The sequence below is a fragment of the Prionailurus bengalensis genome, chromosome D1 (assembly GCF_016509475.1).
Source record: "Prionailurus bengalensis isolate Pbe53 chromosome D1, Fcat_Pben_1.1_paternal_pri, whole genome shotgun sequence".
NCBI lineage: Eukaryota > Metazoa > Chordata > Mammalia > Carnivora > Felidae > Prionailurus > Prionailurus bengalensis.
This window is the reverse complement of record NC_057346.1, coordinates 65,716,173-65,742,755: the sequence shown is the minus strand read 5'-3', so window position 1 is coordinate 65,742,755 and position 26,583 is coordinate 65,716,173. Positions and strand designations below refer to the sequence as shown.

At 36.0% G+C, this 26,583-nt stretch overlaps 1 protein-coding gene across 4 annotated transcripts in view; it reads left to right on the top strand.

Moving 5' to 3' along the window:
* The window catches only part of STK33 (serine/threonine kinase 33), a 169,731-nt gene that overhangs the window by 116,274 nt on the left and 26,874 nt on the right, over nucleotides 1-26,583 (top strand). For all 4 annotated transcript variants that reach the window (XM_043580572.1, XM_043580575.1, XM_043580574.1 and 1 more), the window contains exons 7-11: nucleotides 2,017-2,105; nucleotides 4,278-4,362; nucleotides 10,808-10,883; nucleotides 14,939-15,051; nucleotides 15,494-15,579. In XM_043580572.1, the coding sequence (XP_043436507.1) occupies nucleotides 2,017-2,105; nucleotides 4,278-4,362; nucleotides 10,808-10,883; nucleotides 14,939-15,051; nucleotides 15,494-15,579 (449 nt within the window). The remainder of the gene's footprint in view (nucleotides 1-2,016; nucleotides 2,106-4,277; nucleotides 4,363-10,807; nucleotides 10,884-14,938; nucleotides 15,052-15,493; nucleotides 15,580-26,583) is intronic.

Genomic DNA, 26,583 nt, shown 5'->3' with positions numbered 1-26,583 from the left:
TTCTGTGTGTGTGTATATATATATATATTCTATATATTAAAATCTATATATTCTAGGCTTTTTTGTTGTTGTTTTTTGTTTTTTAGATTTAATTTTTACAGCAGTTTTAGGTTCGTAGCAAAACTGAGCAGAAGGTATAGGGATATCCCGTCTACCCCTGTCCATACATGCACAGCCTCCTCCAGTTAGCAAGATCCCCACCAGAATGGTACACATGTTACAACTGATGAGCCTACACTGACACACTGTTATCACCCAAAGCCCATAGTTCACATCAGGGTTCACTCTTGGTGGTGTACATTCTGTCGGTTTTGAGAAACATATAATGACATGTATCTGCCATTCTAGTATCATACAGAATAGGTTCACTACCTTAAAAGCCACATGTAAAAATTATTCTAATTGCTTTACTGTTCTTTGATATTACTGCCACTGCTTTTCCTCAGGCATCCCCTTTTTCTCTTCAAGGTTAATTTGGCTCCCACGTGACTTTAACACCTTCTCATTATACAGATGAGAGAAAAGTTTGTTCCAGAGAGGTGAAGTGACATGGTGAGGTGTGGCAGAGCTAGTATTAGAATGGACCCAGGGGTCCATTCCGCAGATATTTCCTGAGGGAGTTCTACATGTGGTTGGATCCAGAGTTAGAAAGATTAAAAGACAAGGCCCCACCCCTTAAGGAACTCAGCCTAGTGGGAGATTGAGTATAGAAAGCAAACTGTAATTCAATGTGATAATTTCTCTAATGGAGAGCCATATACAGCGCAAGGAGCATAGGAATGTAAGTGCCTCAGTTGACCTGAAAATCCAGAGAAGGATTCACAGAGGAAACAAATTTGAGCTGAGGAATACAAATTCAGACAAAAAAGAGGGGAGGGCTTTCCAGGCAGGGGCAACAATTTTTGCAAGGGCAGGAAATCAAGGGCTTAATATTATATGAATGTCAATCCTCCCACACTGAGCTATAAATTCAGTATAATGCCAACCAAAATTTCCACAGGATTTTTCATGGAACTTGATAAAATTATTCCGAAGTGGGCAAGAATAGCAAAGAAAACAATTATAAAGAATGATGGAGGCAGTAGGGAGACTTATTGGGTGGTATTTATGTCAGAAGAGATAAATAAGCAAAGTAACGGAAACATAAACATTCCAGAAACACAGGTTGGGAACTGTGTAAGGGAACTATAAGTGATTAGGTAGAATTGCCATTCCAGGGCTCTTCAGCTACATTTTTCCAGCAATTGTACGTGTAACTTTTTTAAGTCTGGGGAAATGATTGCTATGGATATGAAGTGAATTAGTCACTTGCAGAGGAAATGTTTTGGCACATGATTATTTGCATGTACATAAAATCTTACCTGATGTCTGACATGTTCAACTGGAGATTTTGTGTCTCGGGGTTTTCGTTTGTTTGCTTTGTATTTTAACATATAAAGAGTTAGGAAAGTTTGTGCTTATGTTGTAGAAAAATATATTGAAATGAGTGCAGTTTGTATACATGTAGTTAAGTTGCAGTATGTTAAATGTTTATATTGGCAATAACATATGCATGGAAGTAAAGAAGTAATCCTCTATTTGAAGACCTAAGGATATGGGAAACCTTACTGGGTTTGTAACTACAATGGTCTCCCTCCTCTGGGAATGCCGGACTTTGGGCAGGATCCTCTGTCCCACTCATTAGGCCACCAGTCATGAAGAGCATCTGCTAGAGCAGTAGGGGGATGGGGGAGAGGACTGAGTTAAAGAAAAGGGCCGCTTAAAGTTAAACACGTGGAGAAAAGGGATTTGAATAGAAGGAAATAGAACAGGACAGAATCGTACTTGGCCCTCCCCAAAGTTTTGTATGTATGTATGTTTTATTTATTTATTTATTTATTTATTTATTTATTTATTTTTCCAAAGTTTTTAACAGTGGACATTAACTTGTCAGCTATATATATTTGTTATATTTGTATCCCCTCTATTCTCCTGTCATTCACTATTCATTTGATTTGTTGTTTCTTTTCTTGGTAGATATAGTACATAGAGATCTAAAACTGGAAAACATAATGGTCAAAAGCAGCTTTACTGATGATAACAATGAAATGAACTTAAATATAAAGGTAAGATAAGGTATTAGAAATCATGGTAAATATTTGCCTGTAAACAGTTTGATAGCAAAGTGGCAAAGTACATCCTCTTTTTAAATATATTTTGGAAGCTTTTGAGCAGCCAGAAAATAAGTGTCTTGTGCTAAAAAAAATAAAAATAAAACTTGGGGCACCTGGGTAGCTCAATTGAGCATCCGACTTCGGCTCAGGTCATGATCTCACGGCTCATGAGTTCAAGCCCCACATTGGGCTCTGTGCTGACAGCTCCGAGCCTGGAGCCTGCTTTGACTTCTGTGTCTCCCTCTCTCTGCCCCTCCCCAGCTCATGCTCTCTCTCTCTCTCTCTTTCTCAAAAATAAATAAATGTTAAAAAATTAAAACAAAATAAAATAAAGATAAAATTTTTACAAAAGAGGTTGTAACTGACAAGAATAATTTTACAAGTTAGGTAGTGCTATTGAATCTTTTTTAAAGTAGATATTCATTTGGATAGTTCTAAATCATTAGTTAAAGAAGCAAACAGATGCTCTGAATTCTAATTAATTTCAAATTTATGCCTGGTAATTTGATGTAAATGTGTTACAGATTTAGAGGAAAAAAAAAACACCTTGGCTGTGCCTTTGATACTAAATTAACACTAAAGTCTGTATTTCTCATTGAAAATTTTCCTGGGTATTAATATTTATGTCCTAAGCACAATTAATGTGCCAAGTGTTTATTCCTCAAGATTTTATTCAAATTAAGTGTTCCTTAATGTCAAATAAATGATAGGATACATTATTTATTACTTAGCACTTTAATAGTGGCTGCTTTCAAAATATATGAATGTGTTAATTTAGGAATAAAATGTTGTCTGTGAATAACTCACTTTGTTGCAGAAGCTAAATCCCTATGTAATATAAGTGAGTTTAACAGCATTGTTGTTTTACCAAAGTAAATAAATATTCTTGAATATTTTCATTTTAAACTCTGTGAGGGCAGGAATCATACATGTTTTATTGATTGTTGGTACCTAGAGTAATGTCTGAAAACATAGTATGTGCTCACTTAATATTTGGTAAATGAGGGAATGATTGCTCTCTAAAGAACTGAATTGATCGTGAAACCTTTTGTATATTTGATATCGGTGTAGATTTTCTGTGGAGAAAAGATACATATTATAATCCTCCAAGTGAGATAACTGTGAAAACTCCTGGAGAAATCGATCATTCTGTTTAGAAAAATAGTGGTATCACATACTGATAGGAACATTTTCTTACTCCTGAAGGCCCTGGAAACTTTGCATTCGGTGTCTGTGGACCACGAGCCTATCTTTGGTTGTATGATCAATAAATGTGCCTGTTTTTTTGCTTTCAGCCCAAGGCTGTTCCAACTTGGGAGACAAGACCAAGGGCACATACTGAATATTTAATAACCGACTGTGTCCTGACCACGATTTGGAACAGAGCAGGAAGAGCACAGTCGCAGCAGGGCCTCCCGTGTATTTCTAGCTCCACGGTCGCCTTTTTTCCCTGTTAATTTGCTTCTTGTAGTTTTTAATAGCGTCGTAATTGTTTTAGTTAGTATACTCTAGAAACACAAAGGAAGTCATAGCAAAGAGAAGATGGTATTTACCAGAGATAGGGTCTTATAAATAATTTTAAAAAGGGGGCCGTTTCTGTGAGTGCTGCCAAGGATAATGACTGCATTTATAATGGTGCTTTAAACTGGAACAGAGCTTGAGTGTCAGAAAAGTAGAGAGTAAACCTACTAAGGCCAGAATGCATTCTACAATGAAAGAGGTTTTTAAAAATAACTTTTTTTTTAATCTGAAAAAGCTAAATGCCTTCTTTCAAAATAGAACTTCCCATGTTGAGCCGGTAAGTTTAATTAGAAGGAACAATCAATCAATATCATGGGTGTTTGCTCCAGATAGGAGAAACCAGCCTTCTCTTTACCAACAAGGTTTTTCTTCTTCACAAAGAGGGGTGGAAGGGAAGTGAAAGCAAAGTCCTTATTAGTAACACAAATAAAACCCCTCCATCCTCAAGAATCCCTGAATTAAATACAGTGCAATTACAATGCGGCAGAACTCCTACTTTCACACTTGATCTTAGCCAAAAGGGCAAGAAGCGATTAGAACTCCTACTTTCAGAATGAGTGAACTCTGGGACAGGAAACCAGGTGGCTGGGTTTCTTCTTCTAGGTGACTGATTTTGGCTTAGCTGTGAAGAAGCAGGGTAGGAGTGAAGCCATGCTGCAGACCACATGTGGGACTCCTATCTATATGGGTAAGTTCATAGATTTAAAATGATCTTTCTATATAAAGGAGTAGAACAACTAATGTAGATTAAAACTTGAGCAATTTGAAAGAACTCCTAAAACTCAACACTAAAAACAATCCAATTAAAAAGTGGGCAGAAGAGTGGAATAGACACTTCTCCAAAGAAGACATCCGTATGGCCAACAGACACATGAAAACATGCTCAACATCATTCATCATCAGGGAAAAAGGCACATCGAAACCACGATGAGATACCACCTCACACCTGTCAGAATGGCTACTGTCAAAGAGACAAGTAAGTGTTGGCGAGGATGTGGAGAAAAGGGAACCCTCGTATGCTGTTGGTGGGAATGTAGATTGATGCAGCCACTGTGGAAAACAGCGTGGAGGTTATTAAAAATAGAAATGCCATGTGATACAATAATTGCACTTCTGAGTATTTACCTGGAGAAAACGAAGACACGGACTTGGGAAGATACGTGCACCTCCATGTTCATTGCAGCATTATTTATAGTAGCGAAGCTATGTAAGTAGCCTAAGTGTCATCGATAGAGGAATGGATAAAGATGTGGTATGTTTGAGTATGTGTAATTACTCAGCCATGAAAAAGAGTGAAATCTTGCCGTTTGCAACAACACAGATGGACCCAGAGGGCATTATGCTAAGTTAAAGAAGTCAGACAGAGAGAGGAAAATACCATATGATTTCACTTAAATGTGGAATCTAAAAAAACAAAACAAATGAACAAACAAAACAAAACGGAAACAGGCTCGTAGATACAGAGAACACACTGGTAGTTTTGGGGGTGATGGGCAAAATAAGTGAAGGGGATTAAGAGGTACAGTCTTCCAGTTATAAAATAAATTAAGTCACGGGTATGTAAAGTACAGCATAGGGAATATAGTCAATAACATTGTAATAACTTTGTGTGGTGATAGATGGTGACTAGACTTATTGTGGTGATCATTTAGTAACACATATAAATGTTAAATCACTATGTTATACACCTGAAACTAATAGAATGTTGTATGTCAACTATACTTCAATTTAAAAAAAAGCAGAAAAAGAAAAACCTGAGCAGTCTGATTTTGCCGTAATTTGACTTAATGGCCCTGTAATCAAGCTACTTTTTCTTTTCCTAGGTCAAATAATTTCATTGTTTTAGCATTTTTCTCGCAGTTCTTATCTTTAAAGATTATCATTTTTGTTGGTTTTCTGGACTCTTCTTAGAGTGTTTATATCTCTTAGGGAATCATACCCCAAACTTAATTATTGGTTTTGTGAATTCGTGCTGAAATCATGTGTGTGTTTTGCTTCTTTCCATCTCTTATCCATTTTTATTGCCATCAAGTGGTACATCATAAAGAGTACCGATTAAATGTATTTTGTAAAGCAACAGTTTACCATTTTTCCAAGTGTGATTTTTCACAGCTTTACTGAAGTACAATTTAAATGCCATAAAAAGTGTACCATTCAGTGATTTTTCCTGCATTCGCAGACTCGTGCAACCATCACCACAGTCCAGTTTTAGAGTGATTCTATCCCAGAAAATTGCCTCCTGCCCATTTGTACTCAGTCTCATTCCCATCCCAGCCCCAGGTAACCACTAATCTTTTTGCCTGTCTGTATGTGCCTTTCCTGGACATTTCGTCTGACTGGAGTCATACCATATGTTGTCTTTTATGTCTGGCTTCTTTCACTGAAGCATAATGTCTTTGCAGTACCTTCCTGTGGTAGCCGTAGTCTGTCCCTTTATGTTTCTGAACAGTTGTCTGTTGCATGGACATGCCACCTTTTGTTCATCTGTTAGCTGATGGCCATGCAGTGTGTCCAGTTCAGGGCTATTATGAATAATGCTGCTATGAACTTTTGGGTCCAAATTTTCATGTGGACACATTTTGTTTGGGCGCTACCTAGGAGTGTAGTTGCTGGGTCGTGGATTATTTATGTTTAACTTTTCAAGAAACTGCCAAGTGGTTTTTCAGAGTGGCTATAGCATTCTACCTTTCCACTAGCATGTGGGTATGAGGGTTCCAGTTTCTTTTTGTCCTTGCTCACTCTTGGTAATTACCTTTCCTTGTAATTATAGTCATTGTAGTGGGTGTGAAGTAGTATCTCATTGTGGTTTTTTAATTTGCTAATTTAATTTTCCTAGTGGCCAATGAGGGTGAGCATCTTTTCACGTAGCTGTGAGTCACTCATAATCTTTGATGAAATGTCTATTCAAATCTGTACCTAGGAGATGATTATGTATTTTTTCTCTTTAAATTTATTAGCAGACTAATTGCATTAATTGGTTTTTAAAATGCTGAGCTATCCTTGCACCTTTGGATTAAACTCCAGGTGGTTTAATATACTGCTCTATTCAACTCGTCACCACTTTATTTAGGAGCTTTGAATGTAGCTTGCTTTCTTTTGTGCTGCCCTTGTCTTTTTTGATGTTAGGGTTATGCTAGCCTCATTTAAAAAATAAAATGATCTGCTCATTAACCACAAAGTAGCAGAAATTATCTATTCATTAATAGTTTGATGAAATTTCCCCTTAAAGTTTTTTGGCCCTGATTCCGTTTGGTAGGTTAAGTTTTTATTATATTTTCAATTTATCCTGGGTTGTTCCTGTTTTCCACACCTTCTTGAATTGTTTTGATAGAAAATTGTTCATTATGTTGAGATTTTAAGATTTATTGGCATAAATGTGCATATTATATTCACTTATAATTTTGTTTTTAATTAAAAATCTTTTTATGTTTATTTATTTTGGAGAGAGACAGAGTACTAGTGGGGCAGGGGCAGAGAGAGAGGGAGACATAAAATCTGAAGCAGGCTCCAGGCTCTGAGCTGTCAGCACAGAGCCCGGTGCTGGGCTCGAACCCGCGAACCACGAGATCATGACCTGAGCCAAAGTTGGATGCTTAGACGACTGAGCTACCCAGGCACCTCACACTTACAGTTTTGTAATTCTCCAGTGTATCTGTGGTTCTTTGCCCCTAATAATTCCTAATATTTTTTAAGAAGGTCATATCATGTCAGATTAGCAATATGTCCTGCATCACCGGCCTAACTTGGGATTCCAGCTCTGTCACTTACACCTGGGCAAAACAACCTGACTGCTTTTGTTGCAGTCTACATCTGCATAATGGGGAGTATGTCATCCATTTATCAAACAATTTTTGAGGGTCTACTTTGTGTCAGAACCGGTCTGGGTATTGGGACTACAGCAGTGAACAAAATAGAAAAAAATGTCATGTTGGTGCAAACATTAAACAAAATAAAAAAGTAAAACGTCTGGTATTATCTGGGATGTTAGAGAGAAGTGCTAAGAAAGAAAAATAAACCAGGGAAGGGGAGAGGATGTATTTAGGATGGTAATAATAATGTCTTTCTTATCAGGTTGACGTGAGAATTGAAAGAGAAAATATATGTAAAGTGCTTAGCACATTACCTGACACTTAGTGCCCAATTTAAGCTCTTGTAATAATACTAATCATTTTTTTTCTTGATCAGATTTGTTAGTGGTTAGGACAATTTATTGGGCTTTCAAAGAACCAGCTCAAGTCTAATGTTATTTGATTGGCTTTTTCATTAATTTCTGTTTTTATCTTTATGAATTCCTTCTTTATATTTTATTTTGGTTTATTTAGCTTCCTAAGCTAAATGCTTATTTATGTTCAGCGTTCTTATTTTCCTGAGTATTTCTTTCACCATTTCTTTTCCTATACAGTTTTCTTTCTAACCGTTATTCATTTTTTAATAGTGTATAATTTTAGTTTTTGTCTTTAATCCAAGAATCATTGAGAAATGCGTTTAGAGTTTCCCAGGTGGTTGGGATATGTTTGGTGTTCATGTGAATATGTGTTAGTTTTCCTAGCCGTTTGGTTTTTCTGCCTGGTTTTCTTCATTGTCCTGAGCAATTGTGACTTAAAGGTTTTTGGCTTCTAGGAATTGTTCTTTGTGATTGAACACATAGTTGGTTTTTGCAAATGTTGCATTGGATATTTAGAAAGTATATATATTCCTGGTTTGTTGACCACAAAAATTTCTCTGTGTGTGTATAAAGTCAAATGTGATACCTTTGTGATTCAGACTTTGCATATTATTAATTTAATTTTGTTTGCTTCTGTTGACTTCTAAGAGAGAGAGTTATTAAAGTCATCCACCAAGATAGGGCTTTGACAAATCTTTTTGCACCTTTTATAGATTTCTTTAAAAACATCTTTGTTGAAATAAAATTTATATACAATAAAATGCACAGATTTTAAGTGTAAAGTTCAATGCATTTTGACAAATGCATGTGCTTATATAATTACCGCCCCAATGAAGGTATAGAACATCGCTTTTGCCCTGGAAAATTCCATTGTCTTGCTCTCTGTCAGTCTCCCATCCAGACCCCAGCAACCACTGATGATTTTTATCACTAAATCTTAGGTTTTCTTGCCTAGAACTTTATTTAAATTGAATCAGTGTACATTCTTGTGTCTGTCTTCTGTTCCGTGTCATGATTTTGAGACTTACCCATGCCGTGTCAGTGGATTATTCATTTCTATTGCTGAGGAGTATACTTAGTTCTGTTTTTTTTTTTTTTTCCCTACTTGATATATAAAGTTTCGAAACTGTTCTCTCTTATTTGGGAAAAGGCTACTTTAGATTCTGTTCATATCCTCCTGTTGGCAAAAGACATCTGGTCTGTAGTTACATGGGGAAAATATATCCAAGCACCCTGAGTTTTATGCCTGCTTATTAGCTGTCTACACTGATAACAAGTGAGAGAACAAGAGAGAAGACAGATGGTTTGTAGAGCTTTGCTGACTTCCTAAATGGCTCCCTGGCACCGTCATTCTGGCCTCTGCCTCCCTGTGAGCGCTGTGATGGCAGTGCATGTGGAAACGCCCCCGGTAATTAAGATGGCTCTGAAAGATGAAGGCCCAGAATCCCGGCCCTTGCCTTGTGGGGCACCCAGTGTGGAGGGCCTTCATGGAATCAAATCACAGACTTGCCCTTGTCATTGACTCAAAGCCACAGAGCGACTTGAACTCTAATGATTCAGTATTTAAAGAGTTTAAGTAGAGTTGAGGAATATAAGTAGCTACTTAAAGGAAAATACTAATTAATTTTCAATGATTTGGAAATGAATTACTCAGTTTTGTTAATTATCTATAGTTGAACCTTTATTCATTCTTTCTTCTCTTTACTTTTTGGTTCCTTTTTGTTGCTTTTTAGTTCCTTTGACAACAGGCAGAAGAAGTGAAATTCCATTTGCTTTTAGTAGTTATAAAAGAAGGGTCTGGGGCAGGGCGGGAGAATGAAACTTTTCTAAAATAACACCTTTTATGTGGGAGGTACTCTGTAGCTGTGTAACCTTAGGCAAGTCACTTCATATATCTGAACCTTAGTTTGCCCACTGGCAAAGTGAGCCAGATGCCCATCTCCCAAGATTCATAGTATGATTTATACAAATAACATAATTTATATGAAAGTATTTTGTAAATATTAAAGTTCTATTGAAATATATACAGCTATATTTTATTTTTCTGTTTATAACTCTTTCATTCTTTCTTTTTCCTTAAGGAAAGATATTTGATCCCTAACCATAGAGGCACAATAGACTATTCCTGAAATATCATATGGGACATTTTTAAAGCCATTTTAAAAGCCAGCCATTATAAAGCAATCTAATCATTAAATTGTGCTCCCTTCAAGTAAAAAAAAGAAAAAAAGAAAAAGAAAAAAGAAAAGAAAACAAAAAATAAAAGAAAGAAAAACAACTATTTTGAGAAGCTTGTTTAAAGGAGCCCTATTGTGAACACATTGTAAAGTACGGAGCACAGAACTGGGGACTCAGAGTACCTGGATCCTTTTCCTAGTTGGCGTTTTGATCCAGTTAGGTTGTAGGAGCTCTTTCTTTGCCACCTTAGTTTTCTCATGTGGAAAATAATTTGTGTCCTGCCATAGGAGTGCTGTGTTGTTGTTATTATTATTATTATTATTATTATTATTATTATTATTATTTTACTAAAACGATTTATAACCATTTATCTTAGTTTCTCTGTGAATCCAGATTTCCACATATTGGGCTTGCTTTAAATTATATCCACTTCAGGCACGTGTTCAATTCTATTTTTGGAAAGGAACTGAGATATTGTTGTCTTCTACTATAACTTAACACAGTCTTTGCAAAATCATTTCTTAACAATTTCAAAGGAATGAAGAGTAGTACATTTAGTTACACAGTTTATGCCGTCGTTCCATTAGAAGCTAAATGACAGGAGTGAGGGTACAGTGACATCAATTGTTAAGGCCTGTACATTATTCATTTAACATCTGCTGTTGGTTCTCTTTTTCCCTGTGGGGGAATAAATTACAACACATCAGCACATTTTTCATGCTTTGTGTTTAAGCATTTAAACTTCATTTATTGTATTATTAATATTATTTCATTTCTGCTTATTTGGCAGCCCCTGAAGTTATCAATGCCCACGACTATAGCCAGCAGTGTGACATTTGGAGCATAGGTGTCATAATGTACATTCTGTAAGTAGCCTGCTAAAGGTACAGTTTAAAATGAATGGATAGTCCCTAACAGTAGAATTATATAGATTTTAAATGAAGACTCAACAATATAGGTTTTAAAAAATGACTGAAAAAACAATTGGGAAGTACTTCTGAAAGCTCTCTTATTAGTTGTTAGCTACATCCATTAGATATTTTTTTAATACTATAAATTTATAACATACAGGTTTGCTTTTCGTTGACCTATAAATGCTAGAATACATGACATGATCTGAGTGAACTCTTGCTTAACACCTCCCTGATCCTTTGTTACAAACCAGAAAGCTTCTTTGTATTTTCTGAAGAGATTCATCAGGTAGAGACAGGTACTGGTACCTGACACTTAGCTGTCCTATGAACAGGGCGTATGTGAGGAGTGGACACTAACTAGACAGAGGTTCATCCCGGGATCCAGAGAGAATTCCATAGTTCCTGATCTTCTTACTGCTACCAAAAACATCACTGTTTTTTTCTCACTCTCAGGAGTCAATCAAACCCCATGTCCTGTTCATTTTTCCTTTGAAAAGGAAATTCTTTGGTTTCTCTTCACTGGTATCACTTCTCCTTATGATCCGTCTTCTAGAATATTACATTGTCTTTCTGACTGTTCTTCCTGCCCCCGGTCTCCCTCCCTAGTTCATCCTTCACATTGCTGTCAGGACTTTCTAAATTTCAAATCTGATGGTACTACTTTTCTGATTCACGACCTCTGATAATTCTCCCTTGTTATAGAAAAACGTCAGAGCATCCCAGCACGGCATAAAGGCAAGTTTTTCATGATCTGGCTCCAGAATGTCTTTCCAGTCTTGGGCTAGATGTGCATTCCCATGCACCTACCCTATGCTATAGCCACTCAGGCCACTCTTTCTGATTCACATACCGTGTATCACATGTCTCTAGGTCTTTGCTCATGCAGTTTCTTCTACTTAGAATGTTCTTTTACTTCTCTACTAACCTTTCTCCTGGGTCCTCCAGCTCAAACATTAACACCTTCTGTTCCCTAACTCCTACCATCTACCCCAGCAGAGCTACTGCATTCATTATGTATATACATTCCTACACTCCAAAGAGGAGTTAAGGCAACATACAAAAATGCACGCAAAACAACAACACTGAAAGAAAAACGATAACATTTCATCAGGAAAGTTTGCACATGTGTACATTTGATGGAAATGTTCACTTTCCTGTGTTCTCATAGCACTTTTTAAAACTATTGGAATATAATCGTTAGAGTATGTTTTTGTTTTCTGTTTTTGTTTTCTTTACTCTAAATTCCATGAAGGAAGAGATCTTATATTATTCATCTTTGCATCCCTAGTATCTGGTACAATGGTAGGTATGTAGTCAGTGCTCAATATATGTTTGTTAAATTGAATTAAAGCGAATTATCTAAGAGGTGTTCTGAAAAGTTAGTGGCCATTGTTCTGCCTCTTGGTGAGTATGAACATTTTTATGCTGATGCAACATTAGTTTTATGGTCATATTGAAGATTTCACTGTGTACTACCTCTTCCAGATCATTTCTAAATATTGACATCACAGTAGTTACATTTTCACAGTTCTGTGAAGTGGAATACACAGGCAGCAGAAATTGGAAGATGTGATTGTAGCTGTAACTCAGATGGTCAACACACATCACTGCTCAGATTGCATGAAGTATAAACATATTCACAAAGTTTTTGATCATTGTTTTGTGCTGATTACAATCATACCATAAAAATTCTGAGCCTTAGTTTTTAATTAAAAATATAACTATTTTAAATTAGTGTTTTATACTTGTAAGAATTTCTAGACAAGTCAAACATAATATATGTAATCTATTATTACACAATTCATGTGGTATTTGCTGCCTTCTTAGTTTGAATTTGTTGTTAAAGAAAGTGATAGTGTATTACATATCTTAAATTTTTCTCCTTCTTAAAGATATAATTTGAATTTTTCTGCTTCAGAGCGTGACTGCATATCATCATAATGACATATTTTTTTCTTTACACTAGACTCTTACTTAGCTAATCAGTGCCTATTCATTAATTTGCCTGAGCCAGTGTTCTTATAGATAATTTCTTTCACCAAGGGCACAAACATATTACCTTCTCCAGGGGGGTTATTTTCTTGTTTATCAGTTACCCCTGATTCATTTCTGCTTAATTGGACAATGATAACGTACTTCCTCAAGGTGAAATTAACATAAACACTCTTCATGGGTACTATCCTCTGCTGTTGTGATTCCTATGAAGGCAACAGAAAATAATAGAAAGGCTTCAAGAGGCATTTTTCATGTCTTGCATTCCCTTTTCTGGATGTGCAGAAAATTGCTGTCATAAAATTTCATATGCTGCTGATTGACCAACCATTAGATACATTTTGTGTAAGTAAAATTGCAAAGGACAGAAAAAAAGTGGAATTTTTTAAAAAGTAGCCCTTAAGCTATAGTGGCATGCGAGTCGGGCAATGCAGGGGCAGCTAAGAAATTGGTGAATGTGCATATCACTGGTTGTTAACAGACTCAATGAGCTGGACTCCTGCTGTCCTGTACTTGTTATAATAGATAGTAATTGTCCGTAAGACCATTTATCTAGCCTTTTTTTTATTGCATTTTGAAACTAAACAATAGGCAAATAAGATCAGAGAGAGAAGGGTCAGAATGAGCTGGAGAAATAAAAAGTATTAAAATAAGAGACTGTAGAACAACTTGATAAGTACTGGTCTTTTAACAAGAAGCTATATAAATGAAGAGTTCTCTTTTCCAGCCTAGGTTGATCAACTACAAGGATGAAAGCAACTTTTTTTCCCTACAAAATCATCATCACCATCCTCCTTATCATGTGAATTATTTATCAAATTTAGATTTATTCAAAAATGATCATAGTGAAGATTTTAAAAGAACTCCACAGTATAACTTTAAAAGTCAAAGTAAAAATCTAATTGCTGGGAAACTTAGAGATCATTATACTTATGGACATAACAGACTAGCATTTGCGGAGTGTAATATAATTATGCCATTTTATTCTTTCAGTAACAAAGTGGAAAAATATAATCCTGAGAGTTGAAGAACAGGCATATGGTATTGCCTCTGTGATGAGCCCAGGTTCAGCTCCTGTCTGGTTGTCATTGGCAAAATCTGGTTGTTGTCTATAGGGTTGTACTCAGAGGTTGGGACTGACAGTAAAGATGATGGGTAACATTTGTTGAGAATATATTATGAAGAATTGGAACTCAGCTTTTACACGAGTTCTTATAGTTTTGGTCTGGATTACTGACTGAAGCCTAGGCTTGCCGTGCTCTTTGTAAAATATAGTACAGTACTTCCTTTGAAAGGAGTCTGAAGACACATAGTCCCTGTATTACAGAATGTGCAACAAGCCATGCTGACTTTATATATACTGCCAATGGTTTTTACTGATGTTGATCATTATGTAACTCAGCTTTCATTCTAGACTGAAGGGTCAAATCATCGTCATCTGACTTTCCTCATCCAGGTTGTCTTCCTTTTGTATACCAGTTTTGAAGAGTTGTGGTGATTTTAATGTATTTTTGGCTTTGACTCAGAGCCTGTACAGCCCAGGGTTTTTCTTGGTTTATTCTTACTAACATTTGTGTAGTATTTTACCATGGATACAACTCTCATTGGACTCTGAAAACTCAGTATATTTTCCTCAAATTTCAGTTTGAATTATGTCCTTTAAAGCATTACATTATCCTCTCTCACGTTGAAGTTCACCTCCACTATTATTTGCGTACTTAAAATCTCACACCTTCCTGTATTTTGGCCCTATGTAAGCTTAGTTCTCCCCCATCTGGAACACCTTTGGGCCATTTGCTAATCTGGAGATTTCAAGGTCTATAAAGAGGGCCTAGCACTGATCTTGCAAAAACCCTTTTCTCCTGTTTGTACATCTAGAGAGATACCCACCTCTAGCTATCCTTTGTTTAAATTTGAAGCACCACTATTTCCAAGTCCTATGGAAACTTAATTTTTAATAGCATCATTTTGATTATTTTTTAAAAATCTAAACAAAATCATTGCCTTTGTTGTAGATTATGCGGAGAACCACCCTTTTTGGCAAGCTCAGAAGAGAAGCTATTTGAGCTAATAAGAAAGGGAGAACTACATTTTGAAGATCCAATCTGGGATTCCATAAGTGATTGCGGTAAGTATAGATCTGTTATTACTTACTGAAGGAAATCTATGTAATATAAGAAACTTGGCCAGTAATTCAAATACTCGAGATCTGTTTAATCATTATATTTACTCGTAGAAATAAACACTATTTACTTGTAGAAATAGTGATCTCTTCACTGTGATTGTTGTTGTCAAAACTTCCAACAAAAACAGAAAATACATAGTAAAAATTGAAGAGGAAATTGCCAATCATCTAGCTCATTTTTACTATAGACCATAAACCAGCTAATCCAGGCCATAAAACCTCACTGTAGGCCTGTGAAACATTATTTCTTAACCATTTATACTGATGATATTTATTTTATAATTGCAGTCATTCCTTCAGGTCACGCAGACCTTTTTCTAAATAAACTGGAAAATGTATTAATTGTAGCTAAAATAAGATTTTCAGGATTTTCCCTTATTTGCAGCTAAAAGTGTGTTGAAACAACTTATGAAAGTAGACCCTGCTCACAGAATCACAGCTAAGGAACTTCTAGATAACCAGTGGATAACAGTAAGTGATAGTATTACTTCTTTTTTTTTCTTTTTGACATGCTATCATTGCTTTTTTTTTAATTTGGCCTTGTCATTTATGTATAGTCTTAAAATAGTCAATTAGTTTCATCTTATGACAAGTTAAAAGAAATTATTGAACCTTAACACATTTCTCAAATGGATATTTTCAAATTATTAAAACTATTACCACAGTTGTTTCTATATGTTTACAGAGGTTTAAATGAACTCTGCTTTGCTCCATGCCATATCAAGTCCTGTAGAAGAGAGCTGAGAAATGCCCGTTATGAAAACTGGAATATTGAAGCAGTCTGTACAGTTCAGTGACATAAAGCACTGGAACTGTCCGCTTCTCTTTCAGCTCTTTGGATAGAAGGAATCTTTGGGGACTTGGAAAAACCAAGATCTCCTAACAGTGGCTGTTACCTGGCCTGAAATTTTGAGTAATTATTCATTTGCGTATTGCTTTCCCCCATTAGACTAACTGCCTTCAGCATAGACCCTATATCTTACCATGCTTTGTATTTCTGTACTGAGAACATTACCTGGTCACAATAGGAACCTTGGAAGAAACAGCTACTTACCTCTTAATATTTATTCTCTTTTTATTCTCTGGTATGAGGATCCTCACTTGCAGCTGGAAATGTTGCTATCTGGTCTTCTTTGCTAGTCATCCCCAGTTTTTGTTAGTTATCATGTTGGGGGAAGTAGGAGCAATTGTTGGGAAGTGTCCTTAAATGGAAAGAGTATGGCATTCCTCATACCCATCTTCTTTGTTTGACTAGCCACATTAGACCATAAAGTGGAATCCATAAACTGAGGATGGCAAAGCAATAAGATGCAAGGAATCAGGGCTCTTAGTTCACAGAGCTGCCATGCCAGCCTTTGACTGCCCATCTCCAGAGATTTTCATAAAAACTGGAAACAAACTTCTGCCATCTTGAAGACACTGCAAAATATGTTGTTGAGCCTAAGACCAACTAATAATTGCTGAATGAGTGAATGATTCAATAAATGAGTAAGCCTGTAGGTATTTCAGAAAATGTTTTAAGAACTGAGATTGGAGATTTCTAAATACACATAGGAAATATTGCTAAGCAGTATTCATCTATGAAGAAATTATTGTACATCTATTATTTGCTAGACACTGTGCTAGGTACTGGAGATACATGATATGTGTACCTTGCAGTGGTATTGTCGCAAGGTGATGGTGGCTTGGACAGGGTGGTAGCAATAGAGTTGGAGAGAAATACATGTGACATGTTTTTTAGGTATAATTGACAGGACTTGGTGGTGGATTAGATGAGGAAAGAGGTTAAGGGAGGAGTCAAGGATGACTTCCAAATTTTTTTTTCCTGCGGGGAGGATGGTGACTCAAGAGTTCCATATTAGATGTGCAAAGCTTGAGACACCTAGCATCCAGGTGGAAATATTAAATAGATCATTGGATATGTGAGTCTGGAGCTGGGGAAGTCCAAGCTGGAGATAGAAGTTTGGGAATCATGAGTATATAGATGCCATGTAAAGTCATCGGGCTGAAGAGATAAATTGGTAAGAAGATACAGATAGAAAAGAGAAGAGGCCCCAGCACCCTGCCATGAGACACTACAGCATTCAGAAGAGGAGCAGCTAGCAGTGGGGGCTATGGAGGGATAGCAGGTAAGAAGAGGAGAAAATCGTGAGAGTGGTGCCAGAGAAGTTAAGTGAGAGGATTGACAAAGTGAGAGCTTGGCTCCCAGGTAAATGCTGCTGAGAGGTCAAGGCGCGATGAGTTTCCATTAGACTGGCCAACAGAGGGGTTGGTGGTGACCTACATCAGTTTAGATATGTATCAGAAATTTATAGTGATATCACTGTTCCTTTCAATTCTCTCATTTTCCTTTGGCAATTTGTAATCATTTTTTTGAATAATATTTTTTTTTCCTTCAAGGGCTCAGAAACTAGTCTTCACTGAAAGCTGATTTCTATCTGCCCTCTTCTATGAATGTGTTGATCTCTGAAATGCTTCTGTGCAATAAGTTTTTCTGGCCTGAAGTAATTGTGCAAATGAGCTAGCAGCTAGATCATGGCAAAACTGTTCTGAGTAGATTTGTAGTACAGCAAAATCAAAAACTGTAAAACAGATGGTGTGCCTTAGAAATCTATCTCTTTTCAGCATCACACAACATTCGGGTTTGGCCATTTAATTATTTGTTTTCTAATTAGTACAACTTTATTTCTGGCTTTGGTCATTTTTCCAGAAGTCTCCATTTTTGAGCCTCTGTAACATTTGTCTCTATGTAGTCTTTGCCAAATGGGTAGAGAAGTGACAGATAGCGTGTACTATATCAGACTACCCTAAGGAGTTCAGTGTATGAAGTTTGGAATATGGGCATTTCATAAACTTCTGAAAGGCAAAAAGACTCTTTTCTTCTTAGCTACTTGAAGTCTTCCTATAATTCATATCCTCTGTTTGAAATCATCTAAAAAGAATACGTTACTTCTCTCAGTACCTGGCTGCTTTATAAGCAGAGCTTATCTTTTGCAATATCTAACATGTAGAGACATTTTTTCAAAGGGCTTTATTGGATAAAAAGTTTTTATGGTTCAGCCTATGTATTGTGCATTTTGAAATATGGTATATATCTGAAAAGTATTCTGAGAAAAATAGTCATGGTTTTTCTATGTACATTTAAGTGAATGGAACTTAAAATAAATACATTTGTCATCCTGATTTCAAAAGTCAAAGATTAGATGTAAGGAAAGCCAGCCAAGAAATACTTTTCCTACAAAGGAAGAGTTTGATGATGGCTCCTACTGCCAGGAGTGTGCCTGAGATCCTCTTGTGTCTGTTTCTTCCTTTCTGTTCCCTTTACTCTCAACAGTGGTTCAGAAGTTTACTCCTTCTTATTAGGTAATTACAGTTGCCACTTGGTATTCCTTCAAGCCCCCTTCTGATAACTAACACCAAGAATTTGCATGTTTAACACGTTTCCAAGGTATTTTTAATGCCTACTTATATTTAAGAACCCAGCTATAATTTAAGGAAACATTTTATTCTATGGCTTGTCATAAAGTAGTTTCCAGATTTGAGCCCTGTTGGTATTCTTCATACATTCAGTAATTCCTTTGACCGAGTGTGTGCGTGTGTGTGTGTGTGTGTGTGTGTGTGTGTGTGCCTACCATGTTAGGCTAGGTAATAAAATATAATTGAAGATATATAAAGATATATAAAAATATAATTAAGGATAGATAATCTGATATAAGGAACTTAGAATCTGGTAAGGGAGACAAGCTACGTGTAAGATACAATACAGGAAAGAAAATAATAAATGACATAAGAAATTGCCAAATGACCAGAGGTATAGAGGCAAGCAAGTGTCAAATAAGGAAGTTCAATTTGACTGGCAGATAAAATGCTTGAAGGAAAGAAGTGGGAAATGAACTTTTAAAAAAGGAAAGAAAATTGTGACAGGATGTGAATCCCAGTCTAAAAAAGTTTTAACTTGCTGTCATAGATAGTTGAGAACAACGTATACTCTTTGAAATGAAGGAAATTATTGTTGTAGTGCCTCAGTCTTGCAAGGTGGCTTTTTTAAAATGGCACAGCAGTCGTTTAAATGTCTTTATTGATTTTAACAAGTATCTTTGGATTTTAATCCGTCAGCCATTATAGGGGTACAAAGATAAATAGAATGCAGCCTCTCACCTTGAGTAATTTACCACAAAGTACAGTGTACTTTTGCTTTACGGTCACACTTTGTGAAGGCACTTGTCATCAAAGTGTGGGGGCTAATTTTAAAATGTTTTTTCTAGTGTGTGAACAAGACCCTTGTTCATTAATTTACAAGCTGTTATCCAGGTTTTGGTCATCAGCTTTTGACCTTTAGCCTTAACATACACACTCTACGTAAGAGAGTGAAACTTTTCTGATGCCTGATTGTTGGGCATTTTTTCTCTACTGTATATTTTCATCCCAATATGTTAAGACTCTTACCTTTATTTTACTATATTTAGTTATTCTTAAATTGTGAATTACCTTATGTGTATGAATATGTTGAGGCCCTATTTAATGAAGGTTTTTATGAAAATTATGTTACAAAGGAGCCCATGAGCCAGGAGCCTTGGGGATTTATTCAATATGCAATGATTGATATACACTTAATAATTCAATAAATATTTATTGAATACTACTATGTGCTGTGGAGGACACAGGGATGAGTCTGGCACAGTCCCTGCCCACAGGTTGCCCGCAACCTAGTAAAGGGTTTAAAACAAAAATACAGGCAGTGAATGAATATATAATAATGTGTATGTGTGTGTATATATTACACATAGTATATAATGACATGTATTCTTTATGTACTATATAACATAGTGCTGTATAATATTATATAATATGGTAAGATAAAACATATGATGTAGTAATGTGGTGTTATATAATGTAGTGGTAGTACTAGATTTTTAAGAAGAGAGCTAATATTCCCTTTAGCGGATTATGGAAACTATTTAAAGTGAAGGTAATATGTGATCTGGCTCTGAAAGAATAGATGAAAGTAGAAATTAATGTTACAGTCATGGTAAGAAGGAAGGGGATTCTAGATAGGAAGAACTTTGCAAAGATATAGAGACAGAAAAAAAATGTGTACTATGTTCAGAGAATATGAAATATAGTAGTAATTCTGTTTTTCTAGAACTGTAGAAGACATGTAGGGAAGTAGGGAGAAATTAAGCCAAGAAGGCAGGTGAGAACTGTTTTGCTCTAGACCTTGACTTACCTGGAGAAGACTTTATTTTCAGCTTATTTGACAATGGGTTGCTAATGGAAGGCAATGAAATACCCTGATCACAGCTGAACCTATGTGAGTTTCTTCTTTGTCCCTCCAACCCTTGTAGGGTAGTTTGGATGGACTTGGATGAGGTCTGTGGTCTAGATTCTGAGGGGAGAATGCCTATTCTAATGGAGTGTCCTGCCTGAGATAGTAAGAAGCTGGAAAAGCCCTAGGAATACATTTGAGTTGAAGGTCTTGAGGGAACTTGGCTAAAAGGCAGAAGCAGGATCTTGATGGGTAGATAAAATGAGGATCAGGGTCTGAATGGAAACAGGATGGGCACTGGAGCAGGTCGGGGACAAGTAGCCAAGTGTCTGAGACTCCTCACAGGCCAGCTCCATCAGTTAGTGGGCTGGTAGATGGATTCCTGGCGAGACAGAACTTCAGGAAGAATAATCTGGCAACAGCGCGTGGTATGGTTTGCTTGGGGCAAGCAGCAGTTGGAGCACCGAAATAGGATGTGGGTGAGATGATGAAGATTGGAACTTGGGCAAAAAGAATGGAACAGAGAGGAGGGGAAAAATCAGACATTGGGAAGAAAATCAGCACAATTTTTCAAATAAGTATGAATGTTAGGTAAAAGAGTACAAGGAATCAAAACTTTTTCAGGTGACTGGGAAAGTGGTGTAAGACAAAAAGAAAGTCTAGGAGAATTGCTGGTTTCATAGATTGGAAAAAGAATGAGGCATTTTTTGGAATTGTATATTCAAACTTTTATGCTTAATTCCAACAATATTTAAAAATTATGAATCTCTGAAGATCTTTGTAGGTCAAGCTTAAAAATTTTTCATCATAAATTTAATTTCAAAGGCTATAATGTTTTACAAATATTGACAAAAATAAAACTAATATTGTTTTTTACATGTATAGGATATTCATCTTATCCATTTGTAAAAACTTACGAACTCTTTTATAACAGAAACTTTAGGTTATTCATTCTTTCCTTTGAATTTGTATTTCTATTCCACTTCTTTCACAGAATCTTATCCATATATATTTTTACTTGAAAGGTTTTTATTAATCATCCTATCATTTGTCTCATTTTCCAAAAAAAAGGTTCAAATACATATTTAATACTTTGTTTTTATTCCCTGTGATTTTAAGTTTTAAAAAATTTAAACCTTTAAATGTTTTAAAATTATTTAACAATGATTTATCATTATGTTTATTAATACACAATTGATCAAGAGAACATAATTATAATTTGTTAAAATTATTAAGCATCACAAGTAAAATTATATTGGAAATGCATCTCTTTAGTGGATGGATAAAGCTGCATTTTTCCCCCAAACTGTATATTCATCCATGATTGAATATTACTTACTGTTAGAGACAGCATTCAGCACCAATTGTATTGTTGTTTTAGTTTTTAAAGATACAGGCACCAAGGACCTTACATAAATAAGTAGATGGGAATGGAAGGAGTGTGTGTGTGTGTGTGTGTGTGTGTGTGTGTGTTTAATTTTTAAAAAATGTTTATTTACTTTTAAGAGAGAGAGAGTGCAAGTGGGAGAGGGGTAGGGGGAGAGGGAGACACAGAATCTGAAGCAGATTCCAGGCTCTGAGCTGTCAGCACAGAGCCCAATGCAGGGCTCAAACTCGTGAACCACAAGATCATGACCTGAGCCAAAGTCAGACACTTAACTGACTGAGCCACCCAGGTGTCCCAGAAGGAGTTTTGACATAGCAGTGTCACTCAGTTCTTTAAATCTGTTTGAGTTAATTGTCAAAAACCACCCAGGCCACTTCCAAAAGGCTCTGTTCCTTCCCAAGATGCTGAATTAGCACAGAACACTGCATCTTCTCTGAAGATTAAACCTAGAGTAACTTTAGAGAAAAACCTCATGATACAAGATTACAGAGAATACTATGAGAAATTCTTGGGAAAATAAAGGGTTCATTTGGAGCTGGTGTGTACGATTGGTGAGGCGGCAGCCAGGAGCCAGGATAGGAAATTAAAATAGGAAGACAAAAAAAATCCAAGTTCCCATTTTGCTTCTCTTCCTTTGCCTTGGGACAGTGATACCTGTCCCCTCACAGAGGTCTTAAGGAATAAAATCAAACCAGCACTAAAGCCCTGTTTTGAGTGAGAAACTAAAGAAAAGGGGTGGGAAGTGACTGGTGTTCAGCATTGACTCCTTATGCATTGAACTCCAAGCTCCAGGACTGGTGGGTTATACTTTTATTTATTTTTTTTAAGGCTTTAAGATTTTATTTTTTAACAAATAGTTGCTAATATTTCAGTGTTTTAGCAAGCTTTCCTTTCTAGCCATTTAATTTTCTTTATGCCTCTCCACCAAGTTGTTTTCCTTCCCTTACATTTTGGTACACAGAATTGAATATGCCTACCAAGGCTAGAAAGCATTGATACTTTAACTTGTTAATCTTTCTCAGTTCTTTGGATACACTTATGCTGCCAGTAGCTTTCTGGAGTCCTCCACTTGGGCACAGTACAACTCACAGACACTATACCATTTTTGTGTGCCTCCATCTTTACCAGACCAGCGTTCATCCTAAGACTTTTCTCCAACAGTAGCAAGATGGCTGCCACAGTCCAAGCATCACCTTCTCATATGACAGTATCTCAAGAAGGAAAAAAGGGGACAAAGACATAGTATACATTTCTCCAGTTTTACCAAGGAAAAAACTTTATCAAGATGGCACCCAGATAAATTCTCATTATTTCTCACTGGCCCAAAGTGAATCACATGGGCCATTCCTAGGTCTAGGAGAGGATGTGGAAATGAGTATCTGGCAAAAATGAATGGGATGGCCAAGACTGAAGAAACCCATAACTTATCCTTTTGATCTAGACACATCCAAACAAACAAATAAACAAAAACAAACAAACAAAAAAAGAAGTCAGAGTACTCTTATCAAGAAAAAAGTCAGGAATAACTTTTAAATAGGTAACCAACATTTTCTGACCCATTTCCCCTTGAAGAATGACAGGTAGCATACAGAGGTGAACGATTTTCTTGATTTAGAAATTTGATGGATAATAGAGAATACGGGACAGTGAGAAAGTTGAGGTGGGGAAAGAGATGATTTTCACTTTGGAACATATAAACTTTGAAAAGCCTGTGGTGCCTTGAGGTGGATGTGTCCATGCAGGTGGGGTGAGAGGTGGAGCTAGATCTTAGCAGAACGCTGTGTGCTGGAGAGAGACCTGAGAGCCATCTAGAGAAAGTATATAGAGAGAGGAGACAAGAGGAATGAGTATGGAATGCCAATATCTGAAGGATGAGAAAAGAAATTTAGACCCTGGAAGGCAGTTCACAAACATAAGATACTCAGAGACAAGAGAAAAACCAGGCCAGGGTAATATAAAAATCCAGAAAAGTTTTCAAGAAAGGACTGCTAAAGAGAGTCAAATACTGTGGAAAAGTCAAGTAAAATGAAGGGGGAAAGTGTCAACAATACAAGGTTATACTTTTAGGAGTACCTAAGGTCATTTCTCCTGGGAGAAGATTGATAAGGATGAAGCCCTGGACTGAGGAATAGCTTGGAGGGGGCATGTTTTTGGTGCTTAAGGTTCTTACCCCTACTTTTCCTTAAACTCTGGGTTGAGGACCTGGATTTGGCCTTAGAACCATACACTGTCCTCCTAAGGACAAGTTTTCCCTGGGGAAGATGAGATCACAGACCAAGTTTGAGACACCATTAGGAGAGTTTTGAATAGGCAGTCCAAAATTTGAAAATCAACAAAGTGAGCATACTAAAAGAGATAAGGGAAGATGTTAATAATATGAAGCAAGTATATGAAATAATAAAACAGAACCAAGTAGAACCATTTAAGTATAATAGTTGAAATACAGAATGCAATTATATAATTAATAGTGAAATGAGTGCAGCTGAAGAATGAATTTCAAAACTAGATGATCAGATTATAGAACTTTACAGAGGGAAGCAGGAAGATACACAAATTGAACATACAAAAAAAAAAAAAAGAGAGAGAGAGAGAAAAAAAGTTATGTGGAGTTAAAAGTAAAAGTGCCCAAATTCATATAATAGGAATTTGACAGGAAAAGTGAAAAAGGAGGAGGAGAAAATCTTTAAAGAAATAATAGAGATAAAATAATCGGCATTAAAGAAAAAAGAAAGATTTCAGATTTCAACAAATGGAAGAATCCTAAATAGGAGAGATAAGGAAGAACTGACAAAAGAGGCATAATGAAATTTAAGAACATCAAAAACAAAGAAAAAACTCTAAAAACTCCCAGAGAGAAATAGCAAATCATATGAAAAAGGGCAAGAATCACACTGACATCTTACTTTTGGGGAGCAACATTGGATATGCGCATAAATCGAGTAATATTCTAAATATATTAAAACACAAAGAACTTTGGGGCACCTGGGTGGCTCAGTCTGTTAAGCATCAGACTTGATTTTGGTTCAGGTCATGATCTCATGATTTTGTGAGTTCGAGCCCCGTGTCAGGCTCTGGGCTGATGGTACAGAGCCTGCGTGGGATTCTCTTGTCTCCCTCTCCCTCTGCCCCTCCCCGACTTGTGCTATCTCTATATCTCTCAAAATAAACAAATAAACTTAAAAAAAAAAAGACAAAGAACTTCAACTTTGAATTTTGTATCCACCCAAATTGTCATTCAAATGAAAGGAATTATACAAATATTTTCAAATATACATGGAACCGGACACCTGGGACTTTTATGACGGTGGTCATTTGGCAGATTGGTGGGAAAAAGAGAAACTGTTCAATAAATGGAGCTGGAATAAATGGTTATCCATATGAAAAAAAAGTGGATAACCTATCCATTTTTCCTATCTCACATCCTATCTCCTATCTCACATCATAGACAAAAAATCAGCTCCAAATGAATCTAAGACTTAAATATTAAACACTAAAACTTTGAAACTTTTAGCAGAAAATATAGAAGAAAAATTTGGGCGCCTTGGAGGGTATAGGAAAGGATATTATTAGCAAGATAACAAAGGCACTAACATAAAAGAAATCATGGATAAACTTGACAAATATTAATCTTCAGAACTTTTCTGTTCATAAAATAATACTGTAGGTGAAGTTAACAGGTTATAAACTAGGAGAAGGCTTTTTGTAACCCAAATAATCAACAAAGGGTTAATATCATGAAATTTAGATAACTCTTACAAATCAATACAGAGAGGGCAAACAACCTAGTAGAAAATGGGCAAAAGACAGGACCAGGCATTTCATGACAGATGACCCACATTTGGCTAATGAACATGTGATGAGATATTCAATTGCATTAGTGATCGGGAAATACAAATTGAGACTTCAGTGAGATAAACCAAAAATTAAGAAATCTGACAATATTAGGAGTTGGAAAGGATGTAGATAAAGTGTATCCCTTAATCATTGCTGGTGAGAGTATTTATTGGTACAAAGGAAGAAGGGTCTGACACCATCCTATAAAGCTAACCATTCACATACTCTACAACCAAGAAATTTCACTCTTAAGAATATACCCAAGAGGAACTCTTGCACTTATATACCAGGAATATAGAAGTGTATATAGGAGCAAAATCCCAGAATCAGCCCAAATGCAGTTTGGTGAATGAATACATTGTGGTATGGTCTAACAATGGAATAATATATATTAGTAAAAATGATTAAACTACATGAAGTAATATCTGTGAAGCTATGAAATTGATCTTTAAATTCATCATAGCTTTGTTAAGACATAATCTACTTAACTACAAAATACACTGATTTTAAGTATATAGCCTGATGAATTTTTATATATGTATGTATCTGTGTAACTACCACCCAAAACAAAATATAGAACATTTCTATCCCCAACTAGAAAATTCCATTGTTCCCTTTTCCAGAGTGGGCTTACCACTCACCAGCAATGTGTGAGTTCTAGTTTTGCTCCTCATCTTCTCCAGTGCTTATTTTGTCAATATTTTTAACTTAGATACTCTGGAAGATATATAATAGCATCTCATTGTGTTTTTTTTTTTAAGTTCATTTATTTATTTTGAGAGAGACAGAGAGAGTGTGTTTTTTTTTAATTTTATTTTTTATTTTTTAAAATTTACATCCAAATTAGTTAGCATATAGTGAAACAATGATTTCAGGAGTAGATTCCTTAATTATTCTGCACTTCCTGAATGACAAATGAAATTAACCACTTTAATTGTGCTTGTTGGCCTTTTCGATATCTTCTTCTTTTTTAAATCTTCTTTTGTGA